The sequence below is a fragment of the Penaeus japonicus genome, unplaced genomic scaffold (assembly GCF_977035675.1).
Source record: "Penaeus japonicus unplaced genomic scaffold, GWHDUDI00000001_assembly GWHDUDI00000032, whole genome shotgun sequence".
Taxonomy (NCBI): Eukaryota; Metazoa; Arthropoda; class Malacostraca; order Decapoda; family Penaeidae; genus Penaeus; species Penaeus japonicus.
Genome location: NW_028234434.1, coordinates 20,187,685 through 20,207,684, shown reverse-complemented (window position 1 = coordinate 20,207,684; position 20,000 = coordinate 20,187,685). Strand labels below are relative to the sequence as shown.

The window sequence follows — 20,000 nt, the reverse complement described above, 5'->3', positions numbered from 1 at the left end:
CCAGGCCTTGCATTCCTGGAATACAAAAAAAATATATATTTAATCACATAGGAAATACGAATTTGGCTAGACTTTCACAAGAGAATTCCAAACAACTTGTATATAAAAAAAGTCGATCAACTTACCAAGACCAATAACAAGACCTGGAGAAGTCCTGCACCGGAAAAGAGGTCTGGAGGTCGCTGATCTTCTCCCTCATCCCATCTGGCATTCCCTTCCAGATGCTGTGTAGGCTTGAGCAGGATTCGTCTCCAATGGGGGTTGGCGACGCGTGGGTCAACATTTCATCAAGTGTTGGTGCACCCGACTCTAACTACCAGATACAGGAATTGGCCGAATTAGAGGAAGTGTTTATGTAGACATTGTTACACATCAATGTACTGTTGGCTATTTCTTCTCATTTCCCAGTGACTGTATATGCAAGAAGGGGGAACGAATGAACAAAGCACAAACTGGTTATAATCTGACCGATGCAATTTGGTGGGGGAAAAAATAACTGCTTCGGTGTCGTGCAGTTTGTACATTGTTCTATCCGGATTAAGGCATATCACGAAAATCAATGTTAGATCTGCAGGGAAGACCCATCGCAACTGATTTTGATATTACCAACATAATGACAAAAGATCCAGCAGGTCCTGCTACCATTCATCACAAAACATTTCCAGACAAAACTAAATGGAAACTCATAACATTAATATTCTTGATAGTTTTAAGAAATATTCCCAAAATACTTACATGCAAAGCCATTTCTTTCTTTGCACTTGTGTGATTCAAAATAAATTTACGAGATCCATGTTATGCAGGTCATTGATATCTAATAGTATTTCACCGATATAATCAAAGCGCACATACAAAAATACAGCAAGTCCGTTGGTTTAAGTATTCCTCCCAACTCTGACCACTCTAAATCCTGCACTATACCACCACAATCGAGAGGTACATCAATGCTTCTACACCTCAAAGCCGGATAAGTATATTGTAAGCTTTACTACTTGAAGTATATAAAAGGTCGAAAGAGAACGACATGAACCATTATAACCGCCAAGGCATCATACTCCAACATAAATCTACGGAAATGCACGCCATCCCCCAAATATGGATCCACTTGTAAACCAAGTAACCTTACCTAACCTTCTCTCGGGGGCCTTGCCCTCGGATCCCCTGCACTGTTCACCTGTTACAAATTAATATGTCGGCAAGGACGTATGTCGGACTAGGATCCATTAGGTTTTTACTTGTGAATGAAAGTAAGTGTTGAGTGGTATAAGTGAGCGCTCAGTTATACATTCCATGTAATCTTGAAATATTGTTATCTATAATAAAACTTTTATATTTGTTATATAGATACACATACATGAAAAAGTTGGAAATACCTACATTTTTACTTATTCTTGTCATTACTTCTGCTTTACTATGCACTGTACTGCACAGTACTTGTGGGAATACATAAATATCCGATATATATTCATAAACAGACTATTAAGAGTAGTCTGCCTTTAATCCACTTAAGTAATACATAACCATAAAAATATGCAGAAACAAAACATTAAACTGAACAAAAACTCACATCAGTAATCAGCTTCCCCATTAATTGCCACTTCTCGTTGCTTGCCGGGGTGCTCAGTGCAACAGCCACTGTGCACATCAGTACAGCATACAATAAGGAAGCCATTGGTAATCTGGGAAAAAGAGAGGAAATAGAAGATATCAATACGGACTGGAATGAATTGAGAAAATATATGTATGGACTGTTTGGCTGAACCGACTGTCGTTGATGCAGTAATGTTTATATTATTATCAAAAACCACAGCTTCATTTTTACTCATTTTGAAGATTTAGTAGTAGTAATTGTAGTTTGTCATTCACTGTATCCAAGCCCCAGCAATAGATTTCACGTTTACCGTGAGTAAAAACTAAACCGGTTTTTTTTACAATCATACCAAGAGTATTAAGTATTTAGTGATGGTAGACATTATCGCAATAACCCTAACTACCTACAGGAAAGAATGCCTAAGCACAAACTTCTGACTTCTGAGAACGAGGACACAAAAAGCAAGATGTTAAGGCAGATTGAAAAGACCATGTGCAGCATCTGCAATGTGACCCTGTGTCAGTATGACTGAGCTGTGTTCCTCTTCATCTTTTCGTCTTTCGTACGAATATGAGAATTATTTCTCTCCCATTTATTTGCGTGTCCAAGCCGCACCCGTGCGGGCAAGATTCTCATAAATGCCTTATAATAATCTAGTAAAACAAACACTAACACAAGTCTAACAAAACACTGAATGAAAGTTAGAAAATACCAGATATGTTGCGTGGCGCTCCCTCTACCAAACAAGCCTAATTTTAGATGTCATTGGTATCATAAGTAGATATATAGAAACAGGTAGGGGTTACCTAGTGTTTATACACAATATATTTGCTCTACTTTATAATTAGATACATATAATTTGAAACCTGCATCGACAATACGGTGATCTTCAAGCAAGACCGCACTAATAAAAGGAAAGACATCAAAGACAACATGCTACAGATTTTGCACAAAAAAAAAAAAAAATAATAATAATAATAATAAACCCAAACGATCTCTCCAGTGTCTTCATGCCCCCTGACAATGGCAACCACCAAGCAAAAAGCATAAAGACCTCCCAAGCGACCTGTTGTCAAATAAGGAACTAGACCAAGCCAAAGCATACCTAGGAGTTTGTCTTTTGCCCGAGTACCAAGGCAAGGTGATAATGGCGATGGCGATTTGGTCTCGGGAATGTGCGTGGGGGAGGGGGTGGTCATGTGTTTACGAATACCCAAACGTCGTACAAATTTAAATTTACGTAAAACTTTTTTTTTTAATTATACGGAAGTGAAATTTCATTGCACCTACAGACACATATAATGGCATATGCTTTTTTTTTTTTTTACTAGGAACAGGATAATTTATCTTTTTTGTAATACCATCTGCCGATGTCATGAAGTAGACCTTGTAAGAAAAGGATACGGTACCATTATTCCAATATCTTACTACAAACACAAACTTTGAACCACATGATTGCAAGAAAAGCAAAGAATATATCGTCAATTAAACGTAACGCTATCCCAACTAAACTCTCCAGAATTAAGATCTATTCCATAATCTTTAAATGAATATATCATAGAAATTATAATTCATAACTTACCTTCAGGTGTACAAAGCACACAGCCCGGCAAGAAAATGAAGCCTATTTTCCGAAAGCGAAGTAGAGGCGAAGGAACCGAGAGTTCTAAACTAAACAGACCAAAGCTATAAACGGAAGATAGGAAAGCACGTGTTTCCGTAGTTAAAGAAAAAGTGAGGCCCTATAAAAGTAACAACGCCATCTATTGACCCTATATGAAATAAAAGAAAACGGGAAATTATTGTGATAATACTGTGCTCTATATTTTGTCATCAGTTTTATTGAAATCCCATTAGTTTTGGGAATATGCTTTATACAGTTTTATTATATTGGTATATATTCATTAAGTCTTAAAATTGCATGCAGTAAATGGAGCCACACATACAGAAAGAGAGAAAAATGACACTGTCGACCCAATAACATACAATTATATTTTAGTTCTTTGTTCTTCACTCTTTAACAAAAATAGAACTCAAATTACATTTTTTTTCTAAATAGGGAAGTGGAGAAATTTCAATGGTGTGTTTATTCCTGTATCTCCTATCAAGAAGATTGAAATTGTATATCAATTACATGTAGACAAGCTTCAAGATATTAATTTCAGCTTTGCAAAATCAAAATTTAAAAAGCAAATACATGTGAAGACGTTTACTTACGTAAGTATGGTACGGTACATTGACCCTATAAGGCTGTTTTATGGATGTATTTCAAGTCCGTAGAGTTTCTGTTGATATCAGCCGAAAATCGGAAACATTTTGTATCCGCTTATACGGTCTCTCTCTCTCTCTCTCTCTCTCTCTCTCTCTCTCTCTCTCTCTCTCTCTCTCTCTCTCTCTCTCTCTCTCTCTCTCTCTCTCTCTCTCTCTCTCTCTCTCTCTCTCTCTCTCTTTTCTTTTACAGAGCACGGGGAAACACTTCTGAACAAAAGTTTTACATAACGTTATCAACGTATAAAACAGCAGTTGTTATATATTCAATCATTTAATCAGAAACGACAGATTACTTTTGAGTTACACAGTTTGAAGAATAGGCAAAACACTACCATATTCGTTGTTATATCCATCAGTCTCCTGTATCTAAGAGTATCCATATTCGTGACTTCATCAGTATGTGCGCGGAAACACTTACACACACACACATATATATATATATATATATATATATATATATATATATATATATATATATATATGTATGTATGTATGTATATATATACATATATATACATATATATACATGTATATACATGTATATACATGTATATACATTTATATAAATATATATAAATATATATACATATATATACATATATATACATATATATAAATATATATACATATATATATATGTATATATATATATATATATATAGTGTGTGTGTGTGTGTCCAAACATAAAGAGAGTGGAAACATAATTAATCCGAACCAATTCTCGTATCTCAAAACATAAAGAAAAGAAATAAGGATAAAAGATTAACAGAGCGCAAAAAGGAAAATGTGAGCCAAGTTTCTGTTCCGAAGAATTCGACGTGACGAATATATATCGAAACCGCCCATTCGCAAAAAAAATTGGAAAAAAAAAAAATCTGATCGAGACCTTTCACTGTTGGATCGTTATTTATATCTCCTCTTGCTATTACTCTTTTATTATCATTTTTTTATACTTGTTATATAACTAAACACGCTACAAATAAAATCATATATGCGTGTATAGTTGTAGATAGTTAAAAGGATGAATAAGGAGAGAGATAAACACATACATATATATATATATATTTATATATATATATATATATATATATATATATGTATGTATATATATAATTTATCTATCTATCTATCTGTCTATCTCTCTCTCTCTCTCTCTCTCTCTCTCTCTATATATATATATATATATATATATATATATATATATATATATATATATATATATATATATATATATATATATATATATACACACATACACACACACATATACACACGCATCACAAACACGCACACACATGCATACACATAAACACACATATATATATATATCTATATATATATATATATATATATATATATATATATATATATATATTGGAAAAATATGTCTGTTCTTTATCAATTATCGGATAAATTTAGCCTATTGTACCAAAAGGAATACATTATAACATAGAGTACTGTTGAATTATCTCATATTTGTAAGTTCAGGTGCAAAGAAAACACGTTCTGAGCAAGTCTAGATTTATCACCAAGTGGCAGAAACGATATAATTAGTATGCTGGCTTCGGTTCTTCCCATTTCTTGCAAGAACTGCTTCACTGCAAGAACTTAGATTTGTGATATACTATAAAGTTATGATGGATTCTTTTCGGCACAGTAGACTTCATCTGTTATTAATATAGCGTACATATTTTAGAGGGCCTTGGGACATTAATAGCTGCTGTATTATCATATCTAGTACAGGTATTTAATTAGATCAAGTGCTAGTTTATTAAAGAGACTAGCTAGTAGAGAAGGTATGGTGAGAAGTTCAGGATTTATGTATCTATTTATGGCTCTTTAATATTCCTTTCAGACTTATAGGATCAAACGAACTTGGAACCTTCTAATATACCTTTGGTTTGTAACTTTGATATTAATTATAAACCACAGCGTGTTGTATATTACTGAATTAATTCAAGTTATATTTCAATAAACGTTCATAATTTGAAGTTATGAACGTTTCAGATGCGAGATTAAAGTGTTCTACAATATATATGTTAAACGTTCAACAGGTTGGTTTGAAACATTTCAACAGAGTTGGTGTAATCAGGGATGACTCTTCTAGGATGAAGGAAATACGGAAAATTTACTGATGCAAATCGTATTTCACTTTGATATAAACGCTTGCTTTTTCTGCAGTGATAATGAACTTGAAGTATCCATTTCATATACATAATTTAAGGGAATGTTACAATACATAGTTAGAAAGTATACTGCCTTTATGTTTAGCTTTTGTTTGGTTATTTTCCAAAGATTTCGCTTTCTCAATGATCCATCCATATACGTAAAAAAGAGTCGTTTCTTCTTGTTTCATTATATATAGTCTCTCTCTCTCTCTCTCTCTCTCTCTCTCTCTCTCTCTCTCTCTCTCTCTCTCTCTCTCATGTAGTCTATGTATGTTTTGCTTGTCATTCTTGCTTTTATCATCTCTGACGTATTCCAAATATTTAATTACATTATGACTTGTTTGTGATATTTAGATCAACTTTTCATTGACTAAATGCGGTTTAGTGTAACATGAAAAGAAAAAAAAATCATGAAGCAGAGTTTCCATTTTCTTTCGATGCAAGATGACAAAAGATGGCGCTCAGGATTTTATATTTGTAAATAATGTGCTTGTCATCAGCGTCGCCATTTTGATGAATTCCGCCTGCTATAACAAAAAAATGGGTAACACACAAGGCGAAGACATTGTCATTAACAAAGTATATTCTTTAGTTCATATCAAATACTAAATAGTAATTTATAGTCTTTGGAACAAATCAACGTCAGCGTGGTGGCGTGGCATGAAACTCTTCACCTTTAAGCGCCAATGTCATAAAGGCGAAAATAAAACCGCGCTGCCATAACAACCAAACAACCTGTTCGGAAAGACGAGTGGCCGTCTTTCGCTGCCCTTCCCGTTAGTGCCGTTACTACGTTCAGTGTAGGAGTCGCGGATACACCACTAATAGGTTTCTGTCCCTGTGAACGGTGCGAGGTCTTTTGGTCCAGTGCCGGATAAAAGAAGTTCGTGCCACTTTTAAATATCACGGGAGGAAAAGGTTTGCAGGTGTGTAATTATTGTAAAATGAAAGGTATAGGTCAGGTTCTGGACAGCCTTCAGATACAAGGTAAGTAATGTAAGAAAACGATAGAATAAGTAAATATATAAGATTCTTCTTCTATCCAAGTTGCTTCGCAAAGGTATTTTGAAAATCGCCATGCGATATCCTTTGCAAGCTTTTGTAAACAAAACGCAGAAAAGTTTTCGTAAATTTTCCGAATAACGCCGCGGTTCATTTAATAGATATCAGGCACCATGGGGATCAAGAGTCGCGTGGAAATTACAAAAAACGTAAAGTGCAGTGAATTTTACGCGCAGATTTTTAAACCATATTTTCCGTACAGCGCATGCACGTAACCAATTTCACACAAACCAATCACGTTACATTAAAAGTGTTAGACCTAAACCACACGGTAACACCTGCGTGACGGTATGTATAGTGGATAAGTAAAGCATATTTTAAACTTCTTTCTTACCATGAATAACACTTGAGGGATGTAGCCCAAACTATTATAAAATGATTGCAGAACATTTTCAAGATGACGAACGGGGCATATTTCTAAGAACGAACGGTATTACCGAGAGTGGTAAGTCTTCATTTACCCTGTAAATACCGGGCTGACAAACCCATTTGGTACTGCGGCCGGTTGAAAGGTCGCTCAGACAAAGCGGCGCCGGAGTTGCGTTTTCTCGACCAGCGACTGCACCGTCACCTTCCTGTAGGATACTCTGTTTGTAAATGATTGACTTCAAAAAATTGGGATCATGAAAAAATAACTTCGGGAAATTTCAAAATCAACTAAAATCAACTAACATAGGTTGGCGAAACTTTTGTTCGGAAGTTACCGAAAATTGGTATGATAATCAAAATTCAGTAGGTGCCGCCGATGTAACAGCTGAGATCGACGAAACAAGTGTGGGTTTTTGGCGACACTGAGCGAGCAACAAAGAAAATGTTTATCGTGCTTTTAATTGGCACTGATAGAAGTGCAGCGACGCTCGTGCCTATAATAAAGAACTAAATTGCCATTTGCGACATGAAACGGCACCGAAATAACACATTAACTATAGATAATTTGATTTCAAAAAAGTAGTAATTAGGTGGCGGTCTTTCGCACAAGGCGAAGACATTAACATTAACAAAAAATATTCACTTTCTCAGCAAATAGTTATTCAGCAGGTTTGATGCCCCAGCGATGTTAGGGCGATATGGAGCTTACACTGACACGGCCGATTTTAAACGGTTTTGTATTGATTTTTACAATTGGCCTGTTTAACCCATAATTTCCCTGATACTTCATGCCTTCCCTTCCAATAAGAATCTTAACAATTCTGAACCAGTCGTTTGCGATGGAAAACAGCAGATTCACATGATACACGTCAGGAAGAATTGCAAACAACACATTAGATTACGAGATTCGATTGCTGTAAAAAATAATAAAAAAAATAATTTTACTATTTAACTATATTTACGCGATTTAAAACTCCTTGGTAGAACAGAGAATCGTCCATTCTTGGCTTCGTATTCCACTTCTCAGTAGGCCTAAACGAACCTTGTGTAAAGTCTTTTCCATTAAGCGGAACATTTTTTTAAAGTCCCAACATTAACAGATTGACTTGTGAAAGCTCATTTATATTCATTGTCATTAAGCCAAATACTGTATGTATGTTGTAAATTTATCTAAATTCCGGTCATATATAATCCAAGTATTGTATGTACTTGACTAACTCGGTGAACATTAACTAGTTAGCCAAGGAAAATCATGCAGTGTCTTTTTATCTAGCGCAAGTTTTCTCACAAAATAGAAATTATAGAATGGTGACACTTCGGGATTACTATAAAGTCTCTGAAATTAGTTCAGTCACGATTTACTGTCCAAAGATAAGGATTTCTATTCATAAATATCTGATTACTGTATCAATATTTCAGGACCAGTATGTGGCAAGCGGTATTACTTTCTGCATACTTGACTATTGCTGTGACGTCTGGCCTCGATTCCAGTATTGAGCACGATATCAACTTGGCAACCTACTTGTCTACCAGACAATGGACGCCTGTCGGTCTCCAGGTTATGGATGTAAGTTATTAAAAGTATAAGCAAAGTTAGGAAATGTAAGGATTGAGGATGGTCCTTTTTAATTTGGATACAATGCAAGTTACACAATAGTCTAATTCAACTGAGCTGTATTTTAAGTTTCATGACATGAAGAATTCTGTGATTGGAGGTTCTGCAACTAGCTCTGCATTGTAAGTGTTCTCTAAATTGGTGGGATACTTGCAAACTGTACCTTTTTGTTTTATTGTTAGTTTGATGTGGATATGCATGACATAGACCAACCTGCCGAAGATGAAATAGACGAGAGGATCCATGGCGTGACTACTATGGACGAGTGTCTGGCTTCTATGGACAGGGTGGGTACCCTTCCGGCATACCTCAGGGAACCGATCATTAAGTTAGCGACCGAAAGCTTGGAGAAACAAGGTGATGGCGACGAAGATCCGCCCTTAGAAGCCAATCTGGATCTAGAGAAAATACAGATGGACGAAAAGTCTTTTGATGAAGATTTTGAAATGCATACGACGCTGAGTGACGAGGAATTGGAGAAACTGAAGGACAACTGGTCAGCCAAGGACGAGGAGACGATGAAGAGCACACTTTCCGCTTACCTTTTGGAAGATGGGCTGAATGAAGAAGACATGAAGAAGGTAGCTCTCGATAGCCATGACCTTGCAAAATCCTACCTCGGATTCAGAACGTGGTGGATAAACAACCGACTAGTCTTTCTGCGGCGACGGTGCCTCGAAGGAAGGTGAGACTGTAGCAAATTTTTATCTTTTATACAACCTTGATTTTAGATTATGTAAAACTTCACATTCTGAAAATCTAACTCTTCACCCCAGAACCGCCTGTGCTGCCGTGTGGAGGAGACTGTTGTTCAGAGGACGCATATATTGCTGCCCAAGCTATAAAGGGGTTCCCAGAATTTTCCAGCGGGGAACGACAATTGCTTGCTTCTGTTGAGAACTTTTATTGGCTTATTAAACTTGACAAATAATTTATTCACTTTGTTACCTTCACTTTGTTACACCACTTGATGCGAGACATTGAGGATGTAAGTGCTGGTTTCATCCACAGGTAATGTACAAAAGTAGTCAAGAATCATGAACAGCATAGTATAATTCATTCCATTTAGACTTTAAGAGGACCGTTAAACAATGATGAAATCAAACCGATCCAAATACTGTAATGGCCGACGACTGTCCATCTAGAGAATGGAATATCTAGCTGTCCCATCAAATGAACAATCCAAAATCTTTGAAATCTCATTTTTTAACTTTTGTATTTCACATTAACAGTATATATCCATATGAAACGCTTTAATTAATTTTATACAATTTACACGTTATATGAATACTCAAGTATAGAAAATTTTATGAAAGTTGACCTTAATCATATGGAACCGTAATAGACCCTTTTGTTCTTCCCTGAAGGACTCTCAATTTCTTTTTAATACTTCGTTATGGGGATGCTCGTTTTATTCAGGAGTTGAAAATTGCCCTTTTTTTAGAATTCATGTTCTAGGTGTCCAAAAACTTTTTTTTCCACTTAGAAAATAGATAGTGGCACGAAGTCCAACATTTTTAATCAACCCATTGCGGACGGGGACGCAACATACCTTGACTTGTTCTACTGTATTTTGAAACATGTCATAGGCTCTATAGATTGTGCTGTTGACTAAAATTGTAGTTTAGGGTCCATATCAGATCATTATTTTCTTTATACGCGGTGTGATAGAAGTATTGCTGTTTTCGGGGAGGACAAAAGCAACTTTCGTATTTGTGTGCTGTCATGAACGAAATATGAAACGTGTAACCATCCACAAAGATGAAAACATGAGGTTGGGAAGAGGGAAACTTGTGCTTATGACTTGAGTGCCACAGTAAAAGGCAGTCCTATTGGCACAAGGGCATTATATTCACTGGACATAGTTTGAGTCGCCTTCCTCTTCCTGTTCTGCCTGCACATCCTTCATCTGCGGTACTTTAGAACAAGAGGTCAGCAACTTGGTGTGTGCCATCGCTTATAATGATAGTGCTTGTTAAGCCACGTCCACACGGTCGAGCTGTGCCTGGCAGGCTGTGCCTGGCAGGGCAAAGTCTGCAGACTATGCCCGCGTAGGTGTCCACACAGCTGTCTGTGGTGGTTGGAGGGCAGTCGGACGCCAGCAGTTGTTGTGAGCGAGTGGTTCATTACGGTACGATCACCTTGGTTCACGCCATAGTTCGAAAGAAGATAGCACTATTCTTGTCGTGACCAATATGCACTAGTACTCGGTGTGGGCATGGTGTACTAATAACGTGGTAGTCAGTGGATCTGCCTGCACCTTACCTCGTGCGTTTGGCAGGGACGGAAGACCTCGATCCACTGCCCTCCATTGGCGCCGGGAGCGGACAGTTTGATGGTTTGCCCGCTGAAACTGCTCGTACAAGGGCAAAGCCTTCGTGCCCGACGGGCACTGCTCGACCGTGTGGACGTGGCTTTAGAGACCGTGGATAGGTGCCATTCAAGGTTTTCCTCCTGGTGCTAGGAGAAAATGGTTGCGATCTTGGTTTTGGGTGCTTGGTGAAACCTATTTTAATATTTCGGCAGTTATAGTAATTATGACTTTAATTGTCACCATGACTCACTCATTACTCATAGAAAGTGATCTAAAATCCCCGAACGTCATGTAAGTCATGAGTCTCATGACGCCCGTCGTCAGGCCAGAGCTCTTGCGTCATGTATGACATGACACCTGTCCGCAATGGGTTAATAAAATGGGACTAATCTATTGCTTTTTATGATATATGGGTGTAGTTTTTGAGCAATTAAGGGGGCCATGCAAAAATCATGTACACAATCGATAAGACCTATTTATTGAGTTATTTTCATAAGTTAAAAAGCATAAAGCTTCTTATTGACTAAAATATGGCCTGGTAAAAAAAAAAATCTTTTTTACTATCTTTAATCAAATTGTAATTTGAAATTACAAACTTTCACCAAGTCATTTTATGCATTAAAATCTAAAACCAAAGCAAAAATCATTAATTTTTGGTCTAATTTAACTGCATAAACACCCGATTTTTCATATACTTACATCCATAAGGGAAATGCTGTATGAATGTTATAGCTTGCTTCCAAAACATAGATACTGTGGGCCATATTTTTCTACCGTGTCAATTTACTGTACAGCATAGCTACCATTAACGCACTCTATCTAGGCCTATGACAATAATCAAAAACATGTAGGGAGCCACTTGCAAGAGACAGCATATAACCAGAAAAAAAAATCTATAAATAAAATTGTCACTGCCGTGAATCATAACAAAATCCTTTTTATTGATACTAAAATTATCCATTTCCACAAAAAAAAAAATCTATAAAAAAAAAATATATATATATATTTAATAATTATATTATCCTTTTAATCAATAATAATAATAATAATAATAATAATAATAATAATAAAACAAATATAAAAAAAATAAGATTGTCCACCTCCATAATCTGGCAGTAGCAAGCACTGTGCCGAATCCCGAATCCCCAAACATGCATTTTAATGATGATAAAATCTCTTGCAAAGCTTACATTAACTATCATGACGCCATCTGCATCGTTTAGGGTGACATTTCTATATAAGTAACACGGTAACTCCGTGCCCCTGCTGCTTTGATCACATCCTGCCAAAACCTATAACTACTATTTTGGCTACACCTTATTTCCTTCATAACTTTAGAAACCAGCATACGCGGATTTATCTAAGTGAAGTAATCGTATCACCTTGAAGTTGGAAAATAAAGATACCTGTTGCTAGCATGAGGAAGAACGTTCTGTATCACTGGTTAATGGCCTTCTTTCGCATTTGTTCTGTTGCTTCTAACTTAGCTTTAGATAATTTAGATCTCATTAGCTCAGTAAAATGCTTACTAATACTCGAAAAAAGAAAATAATAAACCAGGAAACAACCAAGAGACTAATGCTTATATAGCTGACATGATGACATTTTCAGCCAATCAGATCTCGGCTTTTGATTAATATTTTCCCATTCCTTTTTGATGATAAAAGAGAGAGAACGAAGATTTAGAGGACACTATACTATATTAATTACCGCTAAAATAATGTGATTGATGTTTCATTTTGTTGCGCGCCATCGTATTTTTCAGATACGGCGAGCGGCAATATAAGTGCCGAACTGTCATATATATTTATTGGTTTTAAATAATGATTTGACACTCTTTGATATAAGAAATAGATAGAACAGAATCTGGAGGTGCATTTAAGCTCAGAAATCGTAAAGTATTCAGGAAGTGTGTTGGACTTTAATTCTCCACTATTTTTCAATTTAGACAATGTTAATGTTTGCACAACTTTTAAATTTTAGATAAACGCTTTTACGCTTTCATGAGACACATGTAAAAAAATAGAGGAATGGTGTCTCTTTGGCTGAATTGCAAGCTGTCTCGAGATGGGGCTGGAAAGAAGAAAAATGGAACTTTGCTGGTTGACCCGAAACGAGGACACGTTTGTGCAAGATGATGGTGTGCAGTTAGTGCTAAGAGATGTACCTTAATGTTTTTGAAAAATATGAATGCAGGATAGAATGAGATTACCGACAATCAACACGGGTCAAATGCGATATATACATTCAGTCACACACACGCACACGCACACGCACACGCACACGCACACGCACACGCACACGCACACGCACACGCACACGCACACGCACACGCACACACACTCACACACACTCACACTCACACTCACACTCACACTCACACTCACACTCACACTCACACTCACACTCACACTCACACTCACACTCACACGCACACGCACACGCACACGCACACGCACACGCACACGCACACGCACACGCACACGCACACTCACACTCACACTCACACTCACACTCATACTCATTCACACACACACACACTCACTCACACACTCACTCACACACACTCACTCACTCACTCACACACTCACTCACACACTCACTCACTCACACACACTCACTCACACACACTCACTCACTCACACACTCACACACACTCACTCACACACTCACTCACACACTCACTCACACACTCACTCACACACACACTCACACACACACTCACACACACACTCACACACACACTCACACACTCACTCACACACTCACACACTCACTCACACACTCTCACACTCACACACTCTCACACTCACTCACTCACACACTCACTCACTCACACACTCACTCACTCACTCACTCACTCACTCACTCTCACACTCACTCACTCACTTTCTATATATACACGCACAGAACAGAAAGGGGATAGGGAAAAGGAATACAAAATAAGAAAAAATGGAAATAAGATTCTCAGACATATAAACCCTTCTTATAATCTGTATAAATCGAAATATCCTTTTCGAGAATCTTCTCGCTCCATTTTCAGCACTATAGACAGTGAATTCGATTTTGTTTTTCTTTTTTTTTCAAATATATCACGAATTTCATGCAAGGAGACAAGCATAATCGAAATAGTTAAGACCCTGCTGCGATTACATTTCCATTTTTTGTCATGCTCGCTGGAAAATACGTTTTCTTTCGGGGTAGATACTTTGAACCATAACTCTAACAATTAACAATACTGGTTCTAAATTCAAAGGTACATATCTTATCACTATAATCGTGACATTATCGCTTTTGCCAACACTCCATATAAGTCAGTCACCAATCAATATATCAATCAACGGAAAGCTATTTTTTGTATATCTATATCTATATCTATATCTATATTTAAACACATACACATGCACGTACACGTACACGTACACGTACACGTACACGTACACGTGAGTGTAAGTTTGAGTGTTTATTGTTGTTTAGTGTGTGCAATGGTGACGTTACATTGTCCATTCCATTAAATGCCTACAGTCTTTATATATATATATATATATATATATATATATATATATATATATATATATATATATATATATATATAGTAACACAATGATATACCCTACGCTTTGTGTTTGTATTATACATTGTGAATCATGAGATTCAAGAGTTTCGAGTAGATGGGAAATCTGACGTGGCCACCGAATAACCCAGCATTCAAATGGCGATGTCAGATCCGCTACACTATATGTTATAATATATATAATATATGTATATATATATATATATATATATATATATATATATATATATATATATATGTTTTTTTTTTTTTTTTGTGTGTGTGTGTTTTTGAGTCCGTCACTGTAGTACAGGTTTAGCTGTAAATGACTCGCACGCATCTTGACCTATTTTATATAAATAATTAGAAGAGTGTGTGGTCAGGATACAAGTGGAATTTATGTTCGTTTCGCTTTGAGTTCATTACGGGAAAGGAAACCAGGCAAGTTTTATATAATGTAAGTGCCACTTTAATGGTAGACGTTTATAGGGGAATGAGTTATGCATAGTCGGAAACACCTAAAGAAAAAAAAACTAAAGAATATGAAGAAACAGCATTAAATACCCTTAAATACAAATGTGCAAAACCATCTATAGAACTATTAAACAACTTTCAAGAATACAATTTACAATTAGTTGTTAAAACATCAAATGACTAAATAAGATTATCAGATAAACGAAAGAATGAAACGCAAACAAATAGATCATGATAATAATTATTATTTGCGTTTGCAACTCCCGATCTTATTAAATCCTGTTTGCTATCAATAGGAATGCAGTTCTTTAAAACAGACTCACATTTGCCTTTGCATTCCTACCACTAAACTATGCATTAAACTTGAAATGTAAATCTGCGCAGATAAAAAAAAAAAAAAAAAAAAAAAAGCGAGCCCGCCAGAGTAATACTTAAGAAACAGAAAGAGGGCCGGCTGGTGATCGCCACGATAACACGCTATCGCCATACTATTATCATTATTTTTTATTATTATTATTTTTTTTTTTTTTTTTTTTTTTTAGTGTGTACTTTGTTATTTGTTTTCGTAATGGCTACCCTGTGTTAACGGATAACGTCATCTACGATGCCACTCTCAGACCAAGATATTAGAACTCATTGTTTTATTTTTTTCCGATTTCTTTTCTTAAATCTTTTAGTTATTCTGAACGAGTGAAATATATGCAAAACAGATATGCTATTACAACAGTAATGGCCCAACCACTGTTACACTCAAACTGATTAAGAATTCTTCATGAATATTGATGGCGAGGTCTTACTGTAAATCTATAATTTGCCACGAAATGATTACTCTGTGATATATTCTTTATTATACATATACGTACCTTATATATCATTATAACGGCTCACACACATACTCATTTGTACCAGCACGTTCGTAATAATTTACACTCGTTCACGCACACACACACACGCTCATACACATATACATACACACGCTTATAGAGACACACGTATGCGGACACGCACACATATGTACACATAAACATATTCATGAACATACACACAAAAACACAAGCTAGAGGAGGAATCGTATCAAACTCTTTGTTTTGTAATTTTGAGAAAGAGTAGCTACCCTACTAACCTACTCTAATACTTATAATGTATTCTCTCTACAGTCAAAGGATTCGACTTACTAGGAATTACAATTTTTGTCAATTTATGCAAATGTTTCTCTCAACAACCCAGGATCTGAACGTCACACCTCAAATTATCATTTTTTTATACATCTTATATAACCTGCCGGTTTCACTTTCCCGTCAAAAAAAAAAAAAAACTCAAAACGATTATAAAACCTACTTTGGTTTCTAATCACACACCCATCAGCTTTCTGATATTGAATAGGTCAGAATGTGTGCGAGTCATTTACAACTAAACCTGCATAACCGTGACGGACTAACTCAAACGAGGCCGTCAAGCTGTTTTCCTCTCTTTATGGCTAATTTCATATGCACTGGTTATGTAGGAATATTCTTCAGATCAGTTAAAGGGACCGTATTCTTAAGGTAAATTAAAGTGATCTTATTATTCTTTAAGGTCAAATTAACGTAACCACAGTACTTCATATTCACTCACATTATATCAGGTCGTGTTTCCCAGCTGGACTAAAATAACGGTGAAATAGAAGGAAGTGGCAGTGGATTCAGCATATACTTGAATACCCGAGTGCTAATAACACACACACACATATGCACATACACACACACACGCGCACGCACACGCACACGCACACGCACACACACACGCACACGCACACGCACACGCACATGCACACGCACACGCACACACACACGCACACGCACACGCACACACACACACACACACACACACACGCACACGCACACGCACACGCACACGCACACACACACACTAAAGCTGGCACAAATACATATAAGTAAATACATATCAATGAGAGTCGGAATAGGAACACTGACACTAACAGATTCTGATACAAGAACTAATGAGGATTCTGGTGCTGATAATAAAATAATGGTATTATCAATGATTATATCAATGGAAATGGTAAGGATAATGGTGATTATAATAGAAGATAACACCAATAATAATGATAATTGTGTTTATTTTTTAGAGTTAGTGAGTTACTCACGTTTGTCCTGTGCGAGCGCTCTACAAAAACGTTTGTTTTGAATCCGTGGATGCAACGCCAGAGAGCAAGGTCATCACCTACCGCGTGCTTTGCAGTTATATATATGTGTGTGTGTGTGTGTGTGTGTTGCGGAGGACCAAGTTTTTTTATGGGTCGTCCAGGGGAAATTTTGTGTTTATTGGTTCTTCACAGGGTTGCCAGGTCTGCCCTTTTAAGGACAGTCTGTCCTATTTGAGATCCAACTGTCCGCAAGTTTTCATGAAAAAAGGACAACCTTAAAACTGTCCTTTTCTGTCCTATTTCTAAAATCCATGCTGGGTTCATAGATATAAATCTCAATATGGATTATTCAGCAATAAATCACATACTAATATTGCAGGTACGTGTACTGACGGGTGTAACACCAGCCAGGACACGTCCAGGACTGGAAGAACTACGCAATTTTTTGCTCCAGAAAGTCTACAGAAATATCCAGCAGAGACAGTTTCCCTGGTTATTGAGTGATGATAAACTTGGAGATCAATTTAAAATCTAGCACCCTCACCTCTGACAAGAAACTAGCAATTAAGCAACGCTGTCTTGATTTTATGATTTTAAGGATTGATATAACAACAATGAAAATGAACTACATCAAATATCTTAGTCCATAGAAATGCCTCAGTCAAATTAGACCAAAATTTTGTGATCTTCCCTTAGCAAGCTTAGCAAGAGAGGGCTTTGATGTCAAAGAAGGTGAGAATCAGTATGAAAAAATATCACTGAAAACAAACTGGAAAGAAGAATTCCCTGAATTTGAAATACCCAAAAACCCAGTGAAATTTTGGTGTCATGTATTACATCATGAAAATGCAATTGCGGAAAATTGTTACAAAGAACTAGCAGTTATTGCACTGAACTCATACTGTATTCCACTCAGTACATCCTTTGTTGAGCGGGTATTTTCCCATGTAACTAATATTAAAACTAAAGCAAGAAACAAACTTAGCACAGGATCTCTTGAGGCCATCCTTAGAGTCAGAACACACCTACATAGAGGAAACTGCTACCAAAGTTTTACAGTAAGCAACAAAATGCTGGCCCTATTCAACAGCAACATGTACAGAAAGGAAAGTATTGGAGAATGTAGTGCATCAGGATCTTCTTCTGCTACCACGTCAGCAGTACCTGATGGCGACGAGGATAATGAAGTGGACTCCTACGAAGAAATTCTCTCAATTCAGTATTAAACCAAGTATGTAAAGTATAATTATGTGCATAGCTTTGTTTCCCAAAAATTATACTCCTGCTGCATAACTTGTGTTGTTAATAATTAACATAGCCTATTATTTCTAATAAAATCTGCTTACTGAAGACTGAGGGGGTGACTGTTAAAGAAATTTAAAGAAAAAACATATATGTATCATATTAGTAAACGATCAATAGGCAAAAGGAAATTAATGTGTTTGTCCTTTTCTGTCCTTTTTTCTGGGTGAGTCTGTCCATTTTTTACCTCGCACGTATGGCAACCCTGGTTCTTCATCACATCTTGAATTTTCTTATTGCCCTTCATTCCCATCCATTTCGTTTATTCCCGTAAAACTGAAAATTTATCATTTGTCTTTTTAATACAAGTTTTATCATATTGCTCTTATCATATGCCATTTGTATATCTTTACACTATCATAAATCAAATTTCCATTCCAGTATAACATATATTGCAAGATTACATAGATATATCAAGATGAAACACCTTAGATACTCCACTTGGGTTGCAATTGTTTACCTGCGATTAGTTGTGCAGATTGTCCATAGGAGGCGTGCATCAGAAAACGGTATAAAGGGATACTAATCTATTTGATACATATTCTTATTGTTAGTACATCTCACAATTCTTAGGAACTTGTAATGTTACATTTTAGTATAAATGTAGCCACAGCAACTATATATATATATATATATATATATATATATATATATATATATATATATATATATATATATATATATATATATATATATATATGTATATATATATATATATATATATATATATATATATATATATATATATATATATATATATATATATATATATATATTCACGCGGGGACACACTCACACACGCACACGCACACGCACACGCACACGCACACGCACACGCACACACAAAGAGACAACCATACACATACACTTACACACACAGAGAGACAGCCACACACGCATACAAACGCGCACCTGGCCAAAACACTTGTATACAATCCCTCAGCTACCTCCATAAGTGAAAAAAAATATTATTATGTGGTAGACATCCCGATACGATGTTTCAGTGTCTTTAGGATGAAATTGTAGAGTCTATAATTTGATTTCATTTGTGATTTTCTAGGTGTAGAAGACGCAGTTGTGGTTAATTTGAGTGCGATGACCTAGTGTGCTGAAGCAAAGACAACACCGTAAGTAC

General features: G+C 36.3%; 2 protein-coding genes across 3 annotated transcripts in view; one reads left to right on the top strand and one right to left on the bottom strand.

The window, feature by feature from the left end:
- The window catches only part of LOC122242584 (uncharacterized), a 3,541-nt gene extending 227 nt beyond the window's left edge, over nucleotides 1-3,314 (bottom strand). Inside the window, exons 1-4 of one of the 2 annotated variants that reach the window (XM_042999906.2) lie at nucleotides 3,174-3,314; nucleotides 1,568-1,679; nucleotides 126-313; nucleotides 1-15 (exon numbers count right to left, since the gene is read on the bottom strand). The exon at nucleotides 1-15 is cut by the window's left edge and continues 225 nt beyond it. In XM_042999906.2, coding sequence (XP_042855840.2) covers nucleotides 1-15; nucleotides 126-313; nucleotides 1,568-1,672 — 308 coding nt within the window. In that variant the 5' untranslated portion in view covers nucleotides 1,673-1,679; nucleotides 3,174-3,314. Of the gene's footprint in view, nucleotides 16-125; nucleotides 314-1,567; nucleotides 1,680-2,696; nucleotides 2,721-3,173 lie in introns of those variants that run through there. The other variant, XM_042999907.2, reaches the window with a different exon arrangement.
- A 3,498-nt stretch (nucleotides 3,315-6,812) lies between these two features.
- LOC122242585 (uncharacterized) lies at nucleotides 6,813-10,007 on the top strand. The gene is made up of 4 exons (XM_042999908.2): nucleotides 6,813-6,956; nucleotides 8,881-9,028; nucleotides 9,259-9,761; nucleotides 9,853-10,007. The coding sequence occupies exons 2-4, from the start codon at nucleotides 8,888-8,890 to the stop codon at nucleotides 9,971-9,973; spliced, it is 765 nt and encodes a 254-aa protein (XP_042855842.2). The 5' UTR covers nucleotides 6,813-6,956; nucleotides 8,881-8,887; the 3' UTR covers nucleotides 9,974-10,007.
- The last annotated feature ends 9,993 nt before the right edge of the window (nucleotides 10,008-20,000 follow it).

Excerpts from the sequence above, each read along its gene's own strand:
- LOC122242585 (XM_042999908.2), top strand. The coding sequence starts at position 8,888 with ATGTGGCAAGCGGTATTACTTTCTGCATACTTGACTATTGCTGTGACG. Across the intron at positions 9,029-9,258 it reads TCGGTCTCCAGGTTATGGAT|TTTGATGTGGATATGCATGA; the intron begins GTAAGTTATTAA and ends TTTTATTGTTAG. Across the intron at positions 9,762-9,852 it reads CGACGGTGCCTCGAAGGAAG|AACCGCCTGTGCTGCCGTGT; the intron begins GTGAGACTGTAG and ends TCTTCACCCCAG.